We start from the raw sequence: 21,116 nt of genomic DNA on the forward strand, positions 1-21,116 counted from the left end.
TCTCCACACTGCAGCCCTAGTGATCTTTCCAAAATGCAAATCTGATCCTGCTGCTCCTGTGCTGAAATCCCTGCAAAGCTTCCCATCCCTCTAGAAGCTCTGTGCCTAGCTGACGAGGTCCTCTGGGATCCTGCTCCTCCTGCCTCCCCTTGACCCTCTCCTTGCCCTGTCCTTTACCCTCTGGTCCCACCAGAAGAACACCTGCTGTCACTGCTGGCAAGATGCTCTTGTTTCATCTTAGCTCTTGTCACTCTCTTTGCTTGGGTGACTCCTAACTATCCCTAAGGCTCAGCTTCCATGTCACTTGCTCCTCTTCTGGGTGAGGACCCTCTGTGTGTTCCCACCATGCCTAGACATTTTCATATATACAGGGTGTTGTGGTGTTAACATTGTCCCCCCCACCACACACACACACACACTTCCAACCATGTGGTGAGCTTTTAGGGGGCAGGAGCCAAGTTTTTTCATCCCTATGTATAAGTGTCTTGCAGAAATTGGCAATAGTAGGTCCTCAATAAATATTTGTTGAATTAGTGAGTGAATGAAAATTTCTTGGCCTCCTGGAGGCAGATGACTTTGATGTCTGTTTCATTTCAGCATGTTGTTCCTACAGCTTTAGACCTGTCCTTTCAGGAACTGAGGTCTTCTGATAACAAGGGAAACATCCCAACTCTGGTCCACAAGCTCCACCTTCCTCCTCTCTTCCTTCAGTCCCAGTAAAATTCCTCACCCATCCTCTTCTGTTCTTCCAGCTATCCTTGCTGGAGGACTCCTTGGCATCTCACCCTGAGCAGGTTCTTGCCAGGGCCCTACTTGCAGCTCCCTGTTCTCTCCACCCTGCCCCAGCTGCATGGCTCCATCCTCACTTCACTCCACACTTCTCTGCCCCCATGTTTGTTTCTGGGCACTGCTGGAGAGACTGGCCAGCCATGCCAATTGCTCCCACTGTCTGTCTGGCCTCAGCAGGGGCTGCAGCTCTGCTCAGCAATCCTTCCACCATCCCTAGGTGAATCTCCTTTCCATTCTTCAAACCTCCCTGACTCTTCAAATACTAGCTCACTCTGGCTGTCTTGCAGCAGAGTGCCAACCTGTGCCTCCCATCCTACCTAGAAAGCCAGGCTATCAAGCCAACTTCTTCCATTCTCTCCCAGTCATGGCTCACCTACAGCTGCCCTGGGTCCCCATGAGTGCCCTTCTTCTTTATCCACGTCAGAGGCTTCTTGTGTCTTGGCTCCCTTTAAGTGACTGGGGCCTGCTCTTGGTCATTCTCAACTATGGCTTTCACTCCTTTGTCTCCCCTAGCTTCTTACGTGTAATGTCCCTGGGTAGCCGCCAGGGCAGAGGAAAAATCATGGTTTGGAATCAAGTTTCCAGTCACTTGCACACTACACTAACCCTCATCCTGTACTGAAATTGCTCTGCCCAGACCACTGTGCAACCTCTTCTGCCTTCCTCCCCTTTGACTCAATGTGGCACATGCACTGCTGATCACCTCTCACTCTTGAAGCCTCTGGTATCCTGGTTTAGGAGGCAAAGCCATCTATAGATTCTTCCTACCTCTGCCTCTGTGACTGGCTCCTCTTTTGCTCACTTTTACGCCCAGATCTTTGCTCCTGAATCACTGATTTTCTCACTCTCAATGAGATGGTGCCTGGGGAGTCTCATATGGGTAAGTGGCCTTCATACTCTCCATAGACTGTGGTCTCAGCATGGCCTCCAGCCCCAGCCTCTCTCCTGAACTCCAAGTCCATGCGCCACCCCATTTCACCTCCAACTGTCTCTGTTTGCTACATCTCCCCCTAGTGGCTCTGCATTCACTCAGATGACCAGGTCAGAACCAGGAATGATCCAGACACCTCCTCTTCCTTCAACTCTCACTGAGTTGCCGGGCTCCTGGTGGTTCTTTCTCTCATCTGCTACCTCTTCCTATTCCTATTTGCCACTGGCTCAGTTTGGCTCTTTTTATCTCAGGATTACTGCATTTAACCTTCCTGGGCTCTTAGACTATAATATAACCATGCCCCTCCATAATACTCACCTCTATAGCCAGAGATTATTTCAAAATGCCACTCTGGTCACATCACTCCTCAGCTCAAAAACCTTCAGTGGCTCCCTAGTGCCTCAGGTTCAAGTCTGAATCCATCTCTCACATGCAAAGAAGGACCTCTTTCAACATGCATCTTACCCCCTTTACTCCAATTAGGACAAACATTTATAAAGTTTCCCAAAATGAGCTTTTAAGCCCTCCACACACTGTTTGGAATTCCTTTCCTCCTTGTCTCTCCTTTAAGACTTTGCTTAAGTACAATTCCTCTTTGAAGCCTGTCCTGGTTTCTCCCCTGAGCAAGATCAGGGTAAGCTTCATAGAGAAGTCAGGCTTGAGCAGAGCCTGGGGTCAGCGGTGGCCTCTGCTTCCTAAGTGTCTCTTCTATGCCAGTGCAGAATTCCGCCCCTGCCTGGCACAGAGGAGCCATCCAACAAACACCCAAGATAGGAAGGAGTATGGATGAGGGGCACCATGGTGTCTCAGGGTACCTCAAGGGCCTATCTCCCATTCACTTCCCTCAAAAAGGGCCAGCGGAGGGCTTGGTGGACACTTACCAGGTCCCCACATTTGTCCTAGCCTCCATTTCTATCCCTGTAAAACAGGCACCAAATCGAAGTGATACCTATCTGTTGAGAGCTTGTGATAAGAAAAGTAAAAGCACTGTGCAGCCTAGCACAGTGGTACTTGACTAGTTCCAGCTACCTGGGAGGCTGAGACGGGAAGATCGCTTAAGCTCATGTATTCAAGACCATTCTGGGAAACAGCATGACCTGATCTCAAACAGATAAAACAAAAATAAAATAAAACAAAAAAGCATTTTGCAATTGCTACCTGTACTGCTGACTGATCATTTAGCTTCTGTGACCTCAGTATCCCCACCTATAAAATAGGGATGATAATCCCCCTGTCCCCATGTGTTGGTAGGAGTAAGTGAGCTGATATCTGGGAAAGTGGCTTCCAATCACAAAATGTCTCTTCACTGAGACAACTGTGGGGACTGGGCTAGGGTAAAGAAAGGTCCTGGTTGCTGTGGCAGGTCCAAGACACTCTGAAGCCCATGCTCTGGGCCCTAGAGGCTAAGAACATGAAGTGCAGTGGTAGCCCTTTCCCCCAGCTGACCTGCAGTTATAGCCTCTTTGGGTCATGGCTGACCTGGGTCAAGGAGGTCCTATACCTGCTGAGGGCAGGTGGGCATCCACCTGGGGCCTGCTCCAACTCTTGACTTTGCCTGCCTCTGCCAGCTACCCCCAGACCTTGTCAAAACCCTACACTAGGCTGCCTGTAGTTGTGAGCTCTGATTGAGACCCTCTCAGGGTTTGGAGAAGATAGGGAGAGCAGAAGAGAGGGGAGGAGAGAGAATAAAGACATGATAGGAAGGGAAGATCAAGGTGGCTTCTTGTGCAGCATCTCACTAATACCTACAAAACATTTAAAGTTAGGGAGGGGGAGGTCTGATATCCTCACCCATACTTGATAGAGGAGGTTGCCAAGACTGAGAGGAGTTAAGAAAACTGATTCTGCCAGCAATCCCTCCTCCTGTCCATTCATCTAAACAGCCAGACTCTGTTCATTGCCCACCTTTATGCCTCTTCCATCTCTCCATCATATCACCATGTCCACCTTTCACTGGTGAAAACTTGCAGCCCCTGGGGAAATGAGTGGGGGAGATGAAGGTGAGGAGAAGCCTTTTAGCGAAAATGTGGGTTCTTCTTGGGTCCCATCTTCAGGTAGGAGGGGACTGAGTATGTGTGTGCTTGGATATGACTAAATGTGTGTGTGCCTCCCCAAGGATACATGAAGCCAGCTCATAGGTCTGGTCTCCAAGTGATCCTATGAGAGTGAACATTGGGGGAGGGTTGCTACAGCTCTGTATATCAGGAATGACCTTGTTTGTGTTGAGGGAAGGGGCATACACACACACACAGAAGATGCAACCCCTTAAGTAATACTGAAGGTCTGTATTTGGCTCAGGGCACCAGAGATGTGAGGTTTAGCATGTGTGTGCTCAAGGGTGCACAGGTCTTCGTCAGCCCATAGACCCAGTGGCTTATGGAAGATCAGACACAGGAGCACAGCATCCCCTGCTGGTCAAATAGCTCTAATCACTAACAGCCCAAGCTCTAATATGGACCCTGCCCCACCAACAGGGTCAAACATCACCTGCTGGAAGCTCAAGACCCTCTGACTGGGTGCCCCACCCACCTCTGAGGATATATCCCCATAGATTAACTGTTCACTATCACACTGGCCCTTGGGGCTGTCAGAGAAAGGATCATAAATTGCTGGGCTGGAGAAAGGGGCCAGCCTTCCAGTTAGCGAAGGGTTCCTCTCTCCTTCTGGGTAGTGAGATTGCTGCGACTGGGAATACGCTGCTTCCTGGTGGTCCCTGGAGCCCTCTACCTGGCATCCCTTCTTCATCTGCCTAGAGCCCAGCTCCAAGACTTGGGAAAGAGAAAATGCAGGCTGTGGATTTGGTGGATGAGGTCTCCCCCTGCTGGCAAGATCTTGCACTTGCGGACTGGCTCCCTGGGCCTGGGGCAGGTGGCCCAAGGTTGAGAATTGAGGGTAGGGTGATGGGTAGGAAGACCCTAAGGTTCTCACACACACTCTCTGCCACTTGATGTTAACCAGAAGCCAGTAAGCCATTAGGAGTGACTGGCTCCTGTTCACAGTTGCTAGAACCCAGTTTGGAGGAAAGCTGGGTGGTCTGTGCCTCACCAGCCAGGTCTGTAGCTTTTCCCATCCCTACTAGTACATTTCCTGGCCCTGCTGGCTCTTCCTATTTTGAAGCAAAACTGAAGACCCAAGAGGAGCGGTTCCCATACCAGAGAAGCAGGAGCACAGATTCAGACACTGTCAGGAGGGCAGAGGCATGTGTGTTGCTGGTTTCTTTTCACAGTACTGCATGAGCACCTGCCGAGGTGCCTGGCTCTGTTTGCAGCAGCGTCTCACCTCCACCCATTATCTCATTTTTTCTTCACAACAACCCATGAGGTAGGTAAAAGTATTTCTATTTTACAAATAAGTTAGAGCTCCAAGAGCTTATGTTTCCCAAAGTTGTGCAGCAAGATTTGAACTCTGTTTATCAGCCTTCTTACCTGTGATGCTGAGCTGTGTCTTGAGCTGCTCATTTAAATGTGGCTTCTGCTCTCCTCCTCACAGCCAGTCCCAGGCATCTTACTCCCTTTACCTGATTGGATCCCCAAAACTACTTATGAGGGAAGCCTTTTTATTCCCATCTCACAGGTTAAGAGATGGAGGTTCAGAGAAGTTAAGGAGAATTCCTGAGCAATATCAGTGGCCTCAGGACAACAGCAGGTAAGGGCAGAGGGGAAGACCTTGGGAACACTGACAGATGGAGGCCGGAGAGACCTGGGAAAGGACTGGGCTAGGAGCAGCTTCTGGTATGTCATGGGGAATGGGATAGCTCCTCTGAGACAGGTACCCAAATGTCACCTTTTTGAAACAGCAAGGTGCAGAGAAGGGATACCAGGGTTGTTTCTCCTTTGCATGACAGAACCTGGTTGGTCATCTCCTTGGCATCTTGAGGGTCTGTGGTTGGTTTACTTCTTCACCTTGCCTGGCACACCCTAACACTTGTGCCAGACTCTTCTCAAATGGCAGGGACTTGACATAGCTGAGGGACGAGGGGTGAGTGGGAGAGGGGCAAAGGGGGTCCTTTCCTTTACTCCTTGTTCCTGGCCTATTTCTTTTTTCTTTTTGCTACTAGGGATTGAACCCAGAGGTACTTAATCACTAAGCCACATCCCCAGCCATTTTTTTCTATTTTATTTAGAGACAGGGTCTCACTGAGTTGCTTAGGGCCTCACTAAAGTTGCGGAGGCTTGTGATCCTCCTGCCTCAGCCTCCTGAGCTGCTGGATTACATGTGTGCCCCACCACGCCGGCCTCTAATTCTATTTCTATATTTGGTATCCTCTTTTCACTCTCTCCCCACCACTTCCCCATCTCTCTGATCCTCTAGTAGTCCTCTGGCCTCAACATTCCCTTCTTTGTACAGAGGACTTATCTTATGTTCTCTTTGTATCCAGTGGAGATCATAGAGGGGGTATGGGATGACAAAGAGGAGAGGTGTGGGACCAATGTATCCTGAGAAGCCTCTGGGGAGAGATGGAGGCAAAACATGAGATCATTGGTTTATTAGGAAGCCCCCAACCCAAACAGCAGCAGCTCACCCGTGCATCCTTGATCAGAAATAAATAAGATGGCATTCAATGAATCAGTCTACTAAGGAGCTTTGGGGGAGGGTCCACTCTCCACACCAAAGGCCTGGTTCTAGCTCTTGAGGGTCTGCAGGTGTGGGGAGCAGATAGCAGCCTCTGTTTTCTGGCCTGACCCTGAAGCAGTCAGCGAGCTTGGCATCATGCTCACAATCTCCAAGGTCTGACCCCACAGCAGCACAATCTGCCCTGTCCCAAAGAGACCCTGTTCCCACCAGACCCCAGCCACTGACCCCACTGGAGCATTTGATCATGGGGTCCTGCTCCCATCTCTAACTGTGCAGCCCAGGAAGCCAGCACCTCCTCCCCAGTCAAGAGAAGGAAGCTTCGTTGTCATAGTTTTCTTCTTTTTTCTTCTGTGGTTCAGGGGCTGTCCCTGCCTGATGCTGGTCAGTGGGCGGTCAGCTCTATACTCTTCCGATGTTCTCTGGCTCATAGGTGCCTTTGATGACTGCAATACGATCACTGCGGCTCAGGGAGGTAGGGAAGAGCAGGTAGAAGTAGAGGATGGCAGCCATGGTGGCCCCCACGATGGGCCCCACCCAGAAGACCTAGTGGAGACAGACAGAGGTCAGAGGCTGAGCCCCAGGCCTCAGGGACCACACCAGAGGACAGATCCATGGGTGCTGAGAAGAGACTGACATACAGACTTCCAGACCTCTGGAGGGAACCATCTCCTTGCGCTTTAAGGACAGATACACTGACATCTTATTCCTCAATGACAAAGACGTGGATCACAGACATACAGACTCTCCAAGGAGGCAGACAGATGCCGAGAGGAACAGATCTCTTCCAACCCCACCCCAAAGAGACACAAATGAACCATCAGAGGGACAGAAATAGATCCTCAGACAGGGATGGGCAGAACTATCCCCTCCTCATAAAGTGACCATGAGCTCACAAAAGAGGTGACAAACAGACTGTCTAGATGGACAGATCCATAGGAACACTCTCCCAACCCCTCAACAGGCCCTGATAAATAAAACATTAGAGAGAACAGACATATAGATTCCCAGAGGGACAAACAAAATCCTCACAGGAAATCAACACAGATCTCTTCTGTACCTCTAGAGAAAGTACAGATCTCCTTCTCTAGAAGGACAGACATTCATACCCCCACATACACACTGGCCCCTTGTCTCTAGGGGCTCAGGCCACATACACCAACCCTGCCCTTCTTCTAGCCACATCCCATTGCCTTCTCCATCCCCTTCTCTCCAGCCACAGATCCCAGGCCAACCCCCAAGCTCTGGGCCCACAGCATCCAGAAAGTCTGCTCAGTTCTCCACTGCCACTGCCAGGTTTCCAAGCCCTCGTTGCCAAGGAGTCAGAAGAAGGCCCAGACTCACCCAGTGTGAGGGGCTGAACCGATTCATGACCACTGCGGGGCCAAAAGAGCGGGCTGGGTTCATGGAGCAGCCGGTGAAGTAGATCTGGATGGATGGGGACATCAGTGAGGAGACAGGGTCCTCATTCACTCCCAAAGAACCCAGACTCCCCAGGGTCACACACCAGTCCAGGGATTTAGCCAGGTCTCAAACTCCAGTCTTCTAGGACTGGTGCCTGTTCCCTGCAGGGATCTTGGCTGTTGGCTTAACCGTGGACTCTATCCATGCCCTCTTTTCTTTTCTGTCCTCTGCTTAGGCTTGATTTCCTGACCCCACCATCCCACCACACTTCCCCTTGCTCCCATCTTTTCTCAGCCAGGAGGTTTGGGGGATCAAGTCTGGGGCCCAGTAGGGCCAGTCCACCAGTACCAAGACTAGACCCTAAGCTCTACTTAGGGGCTCACTAGTCTGGAGGGGATGCCATTCTGAGGTCCCAATACTTCTGGGTGCCTCCCCTAAGTGGCACCCCAGTCAAATGTCAGCTCCACTCACCCCTACAAGGTGGCCCAGCGTGACAGACAGGCCAATGGATAGAGCTGGAGAGCCCACAGGGCTGGTGCGGCGGGAGTCAGTGGAGGAGAAGATGCAGAGTGCCAGCTGGAAGGTGAGAATGAGCTCCACTGCCACAGCCTGGCTTGGCGTTGTGTTGTTGTTGATCTGTGGGGTGGGGGGATGCTGGGTTAGGTAGGACCCCTGCTGCCTTCAGGCTCTGGGGCTGGGGCAGGAGGAACAGGGCCTCCGAAGACACCTGGAGCCTGAGCACCTGGAAGCCAAGCCCAGTCGCCACCTCAGAGGGGCCATTTATTGAAGAGGCTGTGTACTTCACAGTATGTAGAAGCTTGAAGCTCAGGCCTGTGGCCAAAGGGCAGAGTGTCAGGGGAGCTTTTCTTGGAATCAGTCCTGTCAAGGGCTCTGCCCAATCCCCAGCCCCCACAAGCTAGCTTTTACCCTCCCTCCTGTGGGCAGCTGCCCAGTCTGCCTACTGCAAACTGCCCCTGGCCTCCTACCCGTGCCTGACCCGCTGTTGGTGCCAACCTCAAACCCGTCTCTCCAGTGTGGCTGACTCACAGCTTGACAATGGCCGCGAAAATCCTCCTCTGTGTTTGATTAATGAACCCAGTTTACATGGGACAGTGGGGTTGAAACTGGGGCTGCAGAAGTAGGGAGGCAGCAGCGGGCAGGAGCAGGGGTGAGGAAAAGGGGAACAAATATTTAACAGAGACACTACTCATTGGAGGTGGGGGGATCACTTCCATGGTTCCTAAATGTAATCCCCATGACATCTGTTATGGTGTGACCATCCTGGTATAATAACTGAGGAAAAGGAAACAGAGAAGCCAACATCACCAAAAGCCAACGTCACCAGAACCCAGGATTACAACCCATTTCTCTCCGGAGGTTACATTAAAACTTTTCTGCTGAAGGATAGACAAGAGAGGCAAGAAGCCGTGAGGAAGGAGAGAACTCAGAGGCGGAAGGAATAAATGTAGAGGGGAGAGGCAGTAGGCCCTTAGAAGAGGGCCAGGTAGGAGCAACAGGAGCGGAGGGGGCAGAGGAGTGTGAATCAGGGTGCTGCTGTCCCTCCAGAGATTCTCTTCCAGGCCTTTCTGGCAAGAGTATGCACTATCTTCCTCTGGTTGTACCCATTTTCGAGAAAGGGCACAGACCTAGTCCTGAGCACACACCAGGTTCCCTGGCCATCCTTCCCCAGTCCTCTGTCCACTCACCGCGTTGACTGCCAGGTTGCCCCGGGCATTGGTCGGCACCAGCGCATAGAGGATGCCTGCCCCGGCAATGGCACCCACCAGCTGGGCTGCCACGTAGAAGATAGCCCGGAGCAGTGAGATCTGGTTGCCTATTAAGAGGGCCAGGGTGATGGCAGGGTTGATGTGGCCCCCGCTCACGGGCCCCAGGGCCTGGGCCATAGTGCCTATGGCCAGACCAAAGGCCATGGAGATCTGCAGAATGGAGGGCAGTGCAGATGGCCACTTGAGGGCTGAGCCGAGGCCGAAGAAAACGAAGATGAGGGTGGCCAGGAACTCTGCAAACACGGCCTTGAGGAAGGCCACGGAGCACACCTCTGTCTTCATGGTGGCCTTGGGGGCCCGGCGGCAAAGGCCGCGACAAGGGGCGGCCGTTCGGGCAGTGGAGGCGGCGGGGGCAGGGGTCTGGCTGCGAGGCGCCGCGCGCTCTCTAGCGCCCACTCCGTGGCTGGCTGCCTGGCGCGGGCCGGCCAGGGGCGCGTTATATAGAGGGCGGGCGTCCCGCAGCGGGACTAGCGCGGGGGGGCAGTGGGCGGTTCCCGCGCTCGGGGGCCAGGGCAGCGCGCAGGGCACAGACCTGGCGACCGCCGCCCGTTCGCCGCCGCCCCGGACCCCGCGCGCCCCCAACCCGGCGCCTGCCCCCCCGCCAGGGCAGCGGCGGACCCGCCCGGGCCACGTGACCCAGGCCGCAGTGTAGACGGGCCCGGCGGCTGAGTACCCGCGCATGGTGCTGTCAGAAAAGCTCCCGCGCTCTAGTCCGCGATGTGCGTCCCGAGCTCCTTGGGAGATGTGGCGAGGTCTGGACTCTCCAGTCCGACAGCGCCCTGGAAGTCTACCTCCGCTGGGCCTTCACCTCCGGCCGTGGTCTTCGCCTTTCCTTCTCTTCAGTTCTTTGGTCCAGCTTCTCCTTTTCCTCCTGCGATCCGAGCATCCTGACCCGGCCTCACCCACGGCTGGGCTGGAGTGATGCGGTTCCCTGAGGACAGCGCCTCTTAGCTCCCTGCCAGCGGGTGGTGGAGGCGGTGCGGCCGTCGTGGGCCTCTCCCCGGCCCGGCCCGGCCCCGACTGGAGCGGGGGCGTTAGGACCAGAGGCACTGTGCCAGTCTGCCCTGGCGATTAGCAACCTCCACGCCGCGCGTCCTGGCAGTACAGGGCTACACAGCTGACTTCCAGAGGTGCCCTCCACGGCTGCTTTCCCAGGGCACTGCCCTCCTGGGGGGGGGGCAATTAGGGTTTACTTTGGAGTCAGGGAAAAAGTCCTGGGACTCTGGCGGATCAGAGAGGACAGAGGCACCACTGACCTTCCATGCGGGTCTCGGCCTCCCCCACCTCCCTTCCATAAGTCTTGCACTATGGTTTCAGCTTTTCCTTCTCTTCCGCCTCCTCCTCTCTCCCTCTTTAGTCTCTACCTTTGAACACTCCCTAGGTCTTGATTTCGCTCTGCTGCATTCTCTCTGCTTCTTATCCCTGTCAGTCTTTCCCTGGGCTCCATTAACTGATGTTCTCGTCTTTTTTTTTTTTTTTTAATGTTTATTTATTTTTTTAGTTGTAGTTGGACACACTACCTTTATTTCGTGTATTTAAATGTGGTGCTGAGGATCGAACCCAGGGCCTCGCACGTGCTAAACCAGTGCTCTATCACTGAGACAAAACCCCAGCCCCAATCTTGTCTTTTTGCCTCTTTTAATCTCTGTCCCTTTTCCGTCCTCTGTCTCTTCCCTGCTTTCTTTTTCTCAGTCTGTCACTCCTCAGTCCTTCTCCCCCTTCCTTTTCAGTCTGTCTTTAAATTCTCTCCCTCCCCCTCTCTCACACTGTCATATTCTTTGTTTTATCCTTCCTTCCTTCCTTTGACAGTCTAGGTTTGTCTCTATTCATCTTTCTCCTATTTCACCTTTCTTCTGCCTCTTAATTTATGTGTCTTCTTGTTTCTGTCTTCACCTCATTCTTGGACTGTGCAACACTTTCTTCCAGTTTTCCCCAATACCCAGCTCCTAGTCCCTCTCGTGTCTCGTCTCACCCCTCCTCTCAGCCCTCTGTCTTCCTATGGCCAGGTTTGGCATGTGGGGAATGACTTTGGAGGGCTCTTCAGAGCAAGGATCCAACCTCAGGATCCTGGTAAAGGAACTACACCCTCAACCCTACCATGTATGTTTGAGAAGCACTTAGCACAGTACCTGGCACAGAGGAAGTCTCAGTAAAGAATTCTGCTGTGGGTATTAATTTTAAAAGCCACCTGAGGATTTGAGCCCTAGGGTACAGCAGAGGGAGAGAACAGGTGTCTTCTGTCAGTTTGTCCAGCTGGGGCTTTGGGGAGGAGCACACAGGAAAGCCAAGGACCTGGTATGGGGCTCCATAGCAGCAAAGAGGCCAAAGAAAACAGGGGCCAAAGAAATCCCGCTATTGTTCCTACTCTGCTCTGGCATTTCCTGCTGGAGCTGCTCCTCCCCCACATCTTTCTTAAGACAGGAGGACTGTATGTCCTTTCTCATTTGTGTCCAACGAAGGGCCCTGACCCCAGCAGGACATTGGCAGCTATATGTAAGATTTTCTTCAGGGCTTGGGGCTCAGATTGGACAATGACCCTGATGATCCCAGAGGCCCTGGGGTCAGACTCCACTGCTAACTCCACTTCAGTCTAACCTTCCACCTTTTTTCTCATCCTTTCTTCTCAGCACTGTCTTTATGAATTCACAAGTCTCCAGCTCCGTCATTTTGGAGTGGGCAGAACTCAGAAGTGCTCACAGGAAGCTGAACCAATCTGGGAAACTTCTACCTGGGGATTTGAACTTAGTCCTTTTCAGCTTATGAAAGATAAGAAGTTGTTTTTGCCATTTTATTGATTCAGAAATAATCTATAAAATTATATTAAAATTGACCTCTACTGTTTGATTTAATTCCAAGCTACTTTGTGAAGAAAACTAAACCCAGAGGTTACTTGCTCAGGATCACACAGTGACCTGAGATGGGAACCACAGGTTGCTACACAGACTTTGTCATCAGGAGTGGACCTGGTGAGGCTAAGGGAGGTCAAGATTACTCACAAGAGGCAGCTGATTCTGTTTCTTAGGCTTGTGCCTGAGGTCTTTCCATCTCTCTAATATCAGGGTTGTTATAAGAAACTACTGGAATTATTATGTCCTGAAATGGTGTTTGCACTGAGCACTCCAGGTCCTGTCCTGTTACCTCTAGAGGAATGTGTCTCCCTGGGAGATAGATAGATCTCATCACTGTGACAGTGGGAACTGGAATCTCTCAGGGAAATCCTCGCCTGTCTTCTGGCACCTGGACTGTATTGACCATTTCCAAGTTGTGGAAGAAACAGCACTTACTGACAAATGAGCATTTATTGAGTGCTTACTATATGCAGAGCACTGTGTTAGATAAGACCCATAAGGGAAGATAGGAGAGTACCATCGAAGAACTGGAAGGAGCCCTGTCCACAAAGGGTTTACAATCTAGCTGGGAAGCATTTTTATTATATAAACAGAATCACAGCTTAAAGATATTAAAAAAAAAAAAAAGCAAATTTGCAGGTACAAAGTCATTTGGCACAAAATGGGAATGTGGGTGACCTGTGTAAATCTACATCATGTACAACCAGAAAAATGAGAAGTTATACTCCATTTATGTATGATGTGTCAAAATGCATTCTACTGTTATGTGTAACTAATAAAAAAAAAGAATGAAATAATGACATTTGCTGGTAAATAGACAGATATGGAAAAAAAAAAGAGAGAGAGAATGTGGGGATGGATGCTGCTGGGACCAAGTGGTCAGCTACCTCCTCCTCTCAACTCAGGGCCTTCTCTGTCCCTAGCTGGAGGTCTGTCCACCTGCCTCCATGCTGCCCTGCCTCTGTCTGGTTTGGGTGTACCTGATCTCCACCTTCCTCCTGACCAGGTGCTCTTCAAGGGCAGAAACTAACCTCATGTTCTTTGTCATTTCTTCCCTACCCTGCTACCACCCTTTCCAAGGGTCTGTGTCTACCACAAGACTGTGGGCTGGGTTGGGCTGGGCTGGACAAGCCCAGCTGAATGTTCTAGTTTCTGCCAGGGCCTCCCAAGAGGAGCCTAGGGCTTGCCTCAGTGAAAAGATCATGGGATTTTGTATAATAATTCCTGACTTCAATCTTGACTCAGTCACTGTATTCCAACTGTGACTTTAGGCAGGTCTCTTAGCCTCAGATTCTGAATCTACAAGATGGGAGGAACAGTATTTATTCTTCCTATCTCACAGGGTTGGGAGGTTATCACAGGAATTCCAAGGAAGTGCTTTGGAAATAGTTAAAGCTTGTATGGGACTTGGGGACCTTGTCCTTCCAGAATCTGTCTGAAGTTTTAGGATTAGATGAACTAATGCATGTGAGTCGGCCAGCATAGTAGCTGCCAAACAGAGACTCTTAGTAACTTGTCAATTTCTCGTCCACTCCCATCACATGGAATCCTGCTTTGACCTTTGGTCTTAATATGGGCAATGGGGGCTACAAGTGTAGGGGAATCTCACATTTAGTTTTGGGGGAGATGCAATGCAGGAAGCAGTACGGAGAGAAATTCTTGGCACCTTCTAGAGGGGTTTGGTGGAGTGAAGCAGGGTGGACATAAGGTAACTTTCTGCCTTTGAACTTCCAGAGCAAGGGCACAAGCTACCAGGAGGACAGCTCCAGAGGTCACTGGAGTCTCTGACTCTACCCCTCCCCAGCAGTGAGGCCAAGTTTCTGTTACCAGCTGTGGGAGTTTGGGAGGGTCCTCTCCACAGCACCTGTGACACAGGGCAGCCTTTTACTGACTCTAAAGAAAGTCCTGGTCCAGAAAGACAAGAAAGAGCCTAGCTGAGAAGGGGAACAGTTGCAGAGATTCCTTATGCCACAGACCATCTGTAAAGGGATTGGAGGGGGCTCAGGTGAGGGACACTGAGGGAGCTTGGTACAGTGTGAGACAGACACAGACAAAATGCTTGAAAGCCTGGGGGCGACAGAGAACATGGAAAAGTGGGCTCTAGGTGTGATTCCCTGGGTTAGTTATGCAGCAGGCTGGAGAGGGAGGAGGGAGGGGATGGATGGGCTGCGTAGCTAGAGGAAGGAAGAGGAAGAACCGAGGGCCAGTCTGTGCTCAGGGTAAGGGGAGGTTCAGAGGCTAGACCAGGATGGAGCCAGCCCCAAACCCATTTTCTTCTGCCTAGACCTTGGGGCTCCCACGCAATGAAGGAAATAGAGGAGGCTGAGGGTCAAGGCCCTTTGCATACTCCTCCCACCCGAGGAAGCAGAAATAATGAAAATGAACCTAATAACGCGTGATAATGGTATTAAGAATTACAGTTCACACAGCATCTTTACATGCATCATCTCACTTAATCCCAGTTAATCACATCTGAGAAACATTGCTCTGGCTTGGAAAATTTAGAAGCCTGTGTTCTAGACTCAGACCTGCTTCTGCCTGGGCAAGTAATTTCCCTTTTCTGGTCCTGAGAGTCCACAATGATAACTGTTCTGTGGTGGGTGCCAGGAATGAGTGTAGCACAGCAAGGAGAGGAAGGGACAGAGGGAACAGAGAGTTCTGGGGGAAGGAGTGCTGCCTGGCGAGGAGGGCAGGTGACAGAGGGGTGCTGCCTGGTGCCAGGGATTGTATGCCTGAGTGCCTTGCCCAGCCAGCTATAGGTGTGTGCTGGGCGAGAGGGCTCACTTGCGAAACTGAGTGTCTCCTTTCAAGAAGTGTCCAGTTGCAAATCTCCCCTCTCCGAGACAAAGGCCAGAGGCCCACAAAGGGTTTTTGTTTCCTCTACTCAAGTGCGAGGCTAATCTCTGGGTCTGGGGCTCCCATAAGGGTTGTGTACAGACTCACACACAGATGTGCATACACATATAATTGCTTTCCCCTTTGAAGATTCCTCCCTCAGGTCAGGAAGGAAATCCTTGGCTACTCAACTCTCCTTTTTCCAGAGGCCATTTCTAAAGGAGCAGTTCTCTGGTGATACTTCTCTGCCTCCAGCAATGAGTCCTGCCAAATCTTGAGGCCCAGCCCAGCAACTTGGGAGAATTTTCCGGAACAGGCAGGGTAAGGGGTGGAAATTAGAGCCCACTCTTCCCTTTCTTCTGGAGATGACTGGTAGGGAGGACTCATGTACTGCAGAGGAAGTGGATTTATTGCAGGTGTGGGAGGAGGGGGAGTCAAGGTTAGAAGCAAGAAGTCCCCAGTCCTGCATATACTTGCACCACTGTAGTCAAACTGTTCACACTCAGGAGTGTGCAAACCCTGCACCTGAGGACAAAGAAACTCGGGGATGAACACACATTGCATATTAGCAAAACTGGATGCACCCATCCCAGAACCCCAAGGTTGGGTTTGTGCACTCCTCACCCAGAACTTGGGTACAGGCTCTCCAGAGCTTTCAGCCCTGGCCCACCTGCCCCTCCTTTCTCCCAGGCTAGGTCCTCAAGTCTCCAGATCCCGGTCTTTTGAACTCCCTGGCTCACAACCTCAGAGGAGGAGATCTACCAGGCTCCCGACTCCTGACCCCACAGCCGCCCCCTTCCTGCGGGCTCTCGCTGCTGGCCAGCCCTTGGCCTGGAAGTAGCTATTCTGCATTTGGGACCAACGTCGGGTCGAGGGGGTGGTAAGAAGGACAGGGTGGGCCCTTCCAAGGTGGACTGGAGGCCCGTGGGGCGGCGGCGCGGTAGAGCTCAGTGCTCAGGCCTTGCTGCCACGGGGCAAGCTCTGCGGTGAGTGTAGCTCCACAGACTGGCGCCGTCTCACCTCACGCTCCTCCCAGTCGCTGTCCGGCTCCAGGCCCTTCAGCACTGCCAGGCGCTCTGACAGGCTCTTGGCCGAGGGGAACAGCAAGTAGTTATAGAGGAGGGAGCCCACGATGGCGCCAACCAGGGGTCCAATCCAGAAGACCTGCAGGCAAGCAGAGCGCACTGGCACAGTCTGGGGCTTAGGACATGCTCTCCTTTCTTTTCCCTGTGGGAAAGCAGGCCTCTCACACCGCTAATACAGTAAAATGCTTATTTATATAATTAGCAATGACAACATGAACTGATGAGGACAACTTACTAGTGCAAGGGGTAATGGGGCAAATTCTGAAGCAGACTGTCTGAATGTGAAACCTGATTCTGTCTTGCTATGTGATTTTAGCCAAGTCACACTCTCTGTGCCTCAGTTTCCTTTCCCTATAAGGACGCTTACCTCCTGGCATTGTGAAAACTAAATGAATTAATATTTGCAAAGCACTTAGAACCTAGCATTAAATAGGTGATAAATAATAAAAATATGTGTTGGCTGGTATAAATATTGCCATTTACTGAGTTCTAAGTGCCACTAAAGTAAGAACTATTGTTATCCTCATTTACAGGTGGGGACAGGGAGGGGGAACTGAGTCTCTAGCCCATCGTCCGAAGGGTGGAACACAAGTCTTTCCAGCACCCCAGAAGGTGTGTGTAGGTTTGGGGTACAGCTGCTGAGTTCCCCTCCCCCATTTGTCATCCCTCTGGAAAGGTTTCTGGGAAAGTGGAAGGCAGGGGTTTCAGTCATTACCCAGTGGTCGTCAAACTTGCCGGTGACGATGGCCGGAGCCAGGGAACGGGCAGGATTCATGGAGCAGCCAGTGTAGTAGATCTATGATGGGAAGGAGGGTCAAGGAGGGAAGGAGGGTGAAGACAGAGCCGGGTGCCCTTGTCCCCCTCTCCAATGCTTGATCTCAACCTAAGGAATCTATATGATGGACAATTAATTTCATAATTTAATTACTGGGCTCTGTATTCACTTGAGGCTAGAGTGATATCTGTCCCTCTGGGGTGTCTGAGAATCAAAGCTCTTGGGTGTTCTAGTATCTGTCCCTCTGGGGGTCTTTGCATCTGTCGCTTTGCAGAGTTCTATGTGTGTACATCTGTTTCTTTGGGGAAGGTCTTTGGGTCTATCCCTCTAAGGAGGCTGGAACCCACAGCCATTACTTACTCCCAGGAGGTGGCCCAGTGCTACCGAGAAACCGATGGAGAGAGCAGGGCTGCCCGGATTGTCTCCATGACGCTCATCAGTGGAGGCAAAGATGCAGAGCACCAGCTGCAGGGTCAAGAAGAGCTCCACAGTCACCGCCTGGCCAGCTGTCGTGTTGTGGTTGAGCTGGGGACAGGATGGGAATTTTAGCAGGGAGGCACTGACCAACCATGCACCCCTCTCTGCTCCATCTTGCAGCCCACCTGCAGTTGGCTCCAGGGAGGCTTCTGGGCTGGGAGCCCAAACTCCTTAGCTGGAACTATTACCACTTTCCTCCGGGCCCCTGCCCTGAGGGAAGAGGTGGACCCCAGGAGTGCTCACGACACCCAACCAGAGGTGGAAAACAGACTCCATAGCCCCATTAGATTTACGGGCTGAGGTTACGTCTCTACAGCATGAGAGGAAAAGAACACTGTGACCTAGAGTTCCTGTTCCAGAAGCACCTATGGGAAGAGGCTTCGACTGCAGCAGGAAGTTTTGAGCCAGGTAACAGGAAGGCCTTCTTCTCTAGGCCACATGATTCTGATGCAACAGGAAGCTGGGGGTCTTTCTTCCTGGGGTCAAATGGCTTCCCGGGATAAGGTCTAGGGACTCAGGTCTAGGGACTCTAGCCCTCAGGTCCTGATGTGCCTCTCCTCCACGAGTCCTGCGCAGGACCCTTGACTCTGCCAGCTCCCTATTTCAGGCCTTAGTTCTGCTGATGGGCTGCTGCCTGCAAATCCTGTGCAGGCCAGGGTGAAGCCTTCACACCCACATGGGGTGCCCTTGGTCCCACCAGACCCTGTCCCAGGTAAGTAGTGAACCTGGGGCTGAGCAAAGAGGCAGTTTCATAACCAGGCCACACCCAGCACTGGGTATTTCTCTGGGTTTTGTCATCCTGTATGTGCCCTGCACCCTGTCCTCTGGGCACTGCACTGGGTGAAGCTACAACAGCTCTCAACTCCCACGCTGCTTCTCCAGGCTCTGAACCCCGACCCCTGGGTCTTAGACCTCAGGCAATACCCTGGGTCCTTCTAGGGTCTATCCTCACTCTGACCTTGTTTAATTTCAGAGCCTCCAGGGGATAGTGAAAAGAGCTTTGGAGGCAAACACTTTTTGGAGGCCTCTGGTTTGCTGGAGGATCCTATTCACTTTGGCCTCGGTTTCTCCTGCTGAAAATGGGAATAACAAAACACATTCTGGAGAACTGTGTGAGGACTGGAAATGACAAGGGCAGAGCCTCAGCTCCGTTCCTGCTGGTAAATGGCTGTGGTGGTATGAATGACGGAATGGGCTGGTGTCAGATAGCTCTGGGGCTGTTTCCAGGTGCTGCCACTTACTGGTTCTGTGGTTTGTGTCAATTGGATGCTGAGCTTCAGTTTGCCGCTCAGCGTGGGTGGACTACAGAATTTACCCCACAGTGTTGAACCAAGGACAAGATGGTATCTGTCCTGGCACAGGGCAGATGTACAACCATGGTAGCTTCCTGGTGGCCTGGCTGGCTCTCAGTGTCCTCAGAGGATACCTGGGACAGACTTGAGGTCATTCGGCTCTCTCTAGCTTCAGGACAAGTCCAGTACACTACTGCCCCATCCCAGGCAGGGTTCTCTCCAGTTCCTCAAGATGGTAAATGCTGGGAAGTATGTTGGAAGACCCTTCCCAGGCCCTTTCCTTCTGAGGCTGTAACATGGTGGAGCAACAGGAGTGAGTATTCCCCAGCATCTCTTAGTGCTCCTAGTGCCCTGCCATTAGGGAAGAACTTTTCTGCCATGGTCTCAGGAAGTTCCTCTTTCAGTCTAACTGGACCTCTCCCTCTTGCAAAATGAACTCATTTTCTTCTCAGTGGAAATAGGCACACTCTGTTGGCCACTTTACCCACTCTAGCTTTTTTTTTTTTTTTTTTTTTTTGTCCCTGGGATCCCAGCCTCAACGTGTCTTCTATTCTGAAGAAGAGAGAAATCCCCCAACTCTGCCCTTCCTGTGAGGAAGGCCCCCTGTACAGATGGCAGCAGAGACTGCAGGACACTTCAGAGATATCAGAGCCCAGGGAGGGAGTAGGCCAAGAAATGTGGGACCCTGGGCGTGAAAGAGGCCCTTACTGTCCTGCCTTGGGATGGGGGTGCAGAGTGGGAATTGTGCTGAGGGGACCAAGCCCACCATACCCCTCAGGGTCCCAGACCTGAGCAAATGCAGGTGAGAGGAAGGCTCCTGATGTCCCCTCAGCTCCCAAAGTGCCCAAGGTGCTTCCTCTGGTATTGACTGTAGAACTCTTAGCCCCTCACTCCCCTTCCTGAGCCTCAGCTTCTGTGTTTGTAGCCCAAGGCTTGGATGGTGGCTCAGGAACATTGGTCAGGAGGAAAGAGCGTGGGTCTCAGAGTCAAGCCCAGGTTTGAAGGGTGGGTGGTGCTTTCCCTTGCTGAATCTCAGGTCTTACAACTTTAAGAAATGAGCATGCCCATCTCTACCTGGCAGGACTCTTGGGAGGTGTTAGTGGGTGGCATGTGAGGAATGACCATCATGAGGCCCAAACACAGTAGATACTGCAGAAGGTCCTGTCCCTCTTCTCTCCAAAAGACCCTATGGCTGCACCCTAAGGTTCCTTCCAGTGCAGAACGCCTGCCTGCTCCAAATGCTGTCCCCTGCTGAGTTCTGGCCCAGTCCTCACTGTATTGTGGACCTCGGGTCCAACAGAAACCTCGATGCCTTCTTCCTCTAGATTTGTGGCGGAAGATCCAGCCGACCATCCATGCCCGGCCTTGGTTCTGACACCTCCTCCCTGTTCTCCCAGGGTGCGGTGCTCCTGGCTCCAGCCCGTCTCTAGCTCTGTCTCTTTCTCCCCACCCAGACCCCCAGCCAGAGCCTGTCCCTCCCATCTCGTCCTTTACAGGCGTCTCCTCAGGACCTGCCCCTGGTGGAAGGGGCCAAGTTTTGGCTACTCACAGCATTGACAGCTAGGTCCCCGCGGATTTCTGCTGGCGTGATCTCATGGAGCAGAGCGGCCCCCGCCACGGCCCCCAGCAGCTGGGCCGCCAGGTAGAAGGCAGCCCGGAGGAAGGACACGTGGCAGCCCACCAGGAAGGCTACAGTCACAGCAGGGTTGATGTGGGCCCCGCTGACCTGGCCCAGAGCTTGTACCAGGGTGCCGATGCCTAGGCCGAAGGCCATGGCGATCTGCAGCACAGAGGGTTGGGCCTGCGGCCAGTTGAGGGCTGAGCCCAGGCCAAAGAAGACAAAGAGGAGTGTGGCCAGGAACTCGGCGAACACGGCCCTGGAGAAGGCTATGGACCGGAGCTCCCACATGCTGCGGGGCCTTCCGCGGGCCGCCCGGCGGCTGGGGCCAGGAGGTTTGTGGTGCTCTCTGTCTCTCTCTCTGGGGCCCTGGGCGGCTGGGCTGTGTGCACTTATAGGGTGCCTCCATCCTGGATCTGGGCACGTGGGATGGAGGTGGAGTTTAGGCCAATACCTCTTCTCCCTCATGGCTGCCCCCGCTCCCAACCTTGGCCCCTGCCCACCTGCATGTCTATCACCCCATCTTTGCTTTCACAGCTGACTAATGTTCCCCATTAATGAGCTCCAGATAAGGACTGACGTCCCCTGTTTTCCGTGTTTGTTCCCTTGGTTACCCCAGGGTTACTGCCCCAGGGCCTCCCCAGCCCCCACAGCAATCTGCAAATGCCCGTCCTCTATAGCACAGTGTGGCCAATGTCCCTC

The 21,116-nt window shown here is 52.4% G+C and overlaps 2 protein-coding genes across 2 annotated transcripts; both read right to left on the reverse strand.

The window, feature by feature from the left end:
• Window positions 1–6,191: 6,191 nt before the first annotated feature.
• Aqp5 (aquaporin 5) lies at window positions 6,192–10,268 on the reverse strand. Its single transcript, XM_005325110.5, has 4 exons — window positions 9,403–10,268; window positions 8,168–8,332; window positions 7,637–7,720; window positions 6,192–6,838 (listed from the first exon to the last, which is right to left on the reverse strand). Exons 1-4 carry the CDS (start codon window positions 10,162–10,164, stop codon window positions 6,695–6,697), a joined length of 1,155 nt encoding a protein of 384 aa, XP_005325167.3. The 5' UTR covers window positions 10,165–10,268; the 3' UTR covers window positions 6,192–6,694.
• Window positions 10,269–12,763: 2,495 nt separating this feature from the next.
• On the reverse strand, window positions 12,764–20,792 carry Aqp2 (aquaporin 2). Its single transcript, XM_005324931.4, has 4 exons — window positions 20,346–20,792; window positions 17,388–17,552; window positions 16,968–17,048; window positions 12,764–16,331 (listed from the first exon to the last, which is right to left on the reverse strand). Exons 1-4 carry the CDS (start codon window positions 20,703–20,705, stop codon window positions 16,122–16,124), a joined length of 816 nt encoding a protein of 271 aa, XP_005324988.1. The 5' UTR covers window positions 20,706–20,792; the 3' UTR covers window positions 12,764–16,121.
• Between the last annotated feature and the right edge of the window lie 324 nt (window positions 20,793–21,116).

This window comes from Ictidomys tridecemlineatus, chromosome 6, assembly GCF_052094955.1.
Source record: "Ictidomys tridecemlineatus isolate mIctTri1 chromosome 6, mIctTri1.hap1, whole genome shotgun sequence".
NCBI classification, from domain to species: Eukaryota; Metazoa; Chordata; class Mammalia; order Rodentia; family Sciuridae; genus Ictidomys; species Ictidomys tridecemlineatus.

Bases quoted from the DNA above. Each gene is read 5' to 3' on its own strand.
- Aqp2 (XM_005324931.4), bottom strand. From the start codon at position 20,705: ATGTGGGAGCTCCGGTCCATAGCCTTCTCCAGGGCCGTGTTCGCCGAG. The intron at 17,553-20,345 runs GTGAGTAGCCAA...TCCTGTCCCCAG, and splicing joins GGGACCTAGCTGTCAATGCT to CTCAACCACAACACGACAGC. The intron at 16,332-16,967 runs GTAATGACTGAA...GCTTGCCTGCAG, and splicing joins GCAAGTTTGACGACCACTGG to GTCTTCTGGATTGGACCCCT.
- Aqp5 (XM_005325110.5), bottom strand. From the start codon at position 10,164: ATGCGCGGGTACTCAGCCGCCGGGCCCGTCTACACTGCGGCCTGGGTC. The intron at 7,721-8,167 runs GTGAGTGGAGCT...CCATCCATCCAG, and splicing joins CGCTGGGCCACCTTGTAGGG to ATCTACTTCACCGGCTGCTC. The intron at 6,839-7,636 runs GTGAGTCTGGGC...TGTCTCCACTAG, and splicing joins GGTTCAGCCCCTCACACTGG to GTCTTCTGGGTGGGGCCCAT.